The sequence below is a fragment of the Mycetomoellerius zeteki genome, unplaced genomic scaffold (assembly GCF_001594055.1).
Source record: "Mycetomoellerius zeteki isolate Tzet28-1 unplaced genomic scaffold, Tzet1.0 C4345988, whole genome shotgun sequence".
Taxonomy (NCBI): domain Eukaryota; kingdom Metazoa; phylum Arthropoda; class Insecta; order Hymenoptera; family Formicidae; genus Mycetomoellerius; species Mycetomoellerius zeteki.
Window position 1 is genome coordinate 1 of NW_017255638.1, and position 909 is coordinate 909.

The 909-nt window shown below is 45.0% G+C and overlaps 1 protein-coding gene across 1 annotated transcript; it reads right to left on the minus strand.

Annotated features, from left to right (window-relative positions):
- Positions 1–6: 6 nt before the first annotated feature.
- LOC108721653 (glucose dehydrogenase [FAD, quinone]-like) lies at positions 7–903 on the minus strand (the record flags this gene model as incomplete). The annotated part of the gene is made up of 1 exon (XM_018446340.1): positions 7–903. A coding segment is annotated over one exon (897 nt), but the record flags the coding sequence as incomplete, so codon positions are not given.
- Between the last annotated feature and the right edge of the window lie 6 nt (positions 904–909).

Genomic DNA, 909 nt, shown 5'->3' on the forward strand with positions numbered 1-909 from the left:
CGTTGAATGTTTGGTGTCAATGAAAGCGAGAGCTTCGCATGCACCTGGGATCGTTATTGGTCCCGATTGGCTCATCAGAAAATCTCTCATAAATGGATGAGTGGGATTTATCATATCGGCCAGTCGAATACTTACTGGCTCATCCACTGTCCACGTTAGCCCGCCAAAAGCTACGTGATCCATCAGATTTTCACCAACCGGCAAATCCCGGACGATATTTATGCCGAGTTCGCTAAGATGTTTGGCCGGTCCGATGCCAGACAACATTAGTAATTGTGGTGATCCGACAGCACCCGCGCATAAAATTACCTCTTTGCTTGCAAACACACTGATAATTCGACGATGTTTGATAAATTCCACGCCAATCGCCCGATTTGTGTGACGATCAATCAATATTTTTTTCACCCTGCTTTCGTGTGTCACATGAAGATTCCGACGATTTCTTGCTGGATGTAGATAGGCTCTGTTGCTGCTCATGCGGGTGCCATTTATCATTGTGGCCTGTACATATGAAAATCCTATCGTATTCTTTCCGTTATAATCCAACAGTGGGTATCCCAGCTCTTTACCAGCTTTTAAGAAAGCCTCTGCCAATGGTGTATGGTATAACGGATAAGAGATATGTAACGGTCCCTTAGTTCCGTGATAAATAGTGTCCGATTGCAGCTCTGGGATATCGATCGTCTCCAGCTTTTTAAAGTATTTAAGGACATCCTTGTAAGCCCAGCCCTTGTTCCCCATCTTAGCCCATCGATCGTAATCCTCGGCGCCGCCTCTGGTTGCGATCATATAGTTTAGCACGCTGCTACCGCCCATTACTTTGCCTCTAGGCCAGTTACATCTGTTGTCATTCATGCCAAGACAATATTTGTTGGACGATTTGGTTTGATACTTCCAATTGATATCGTT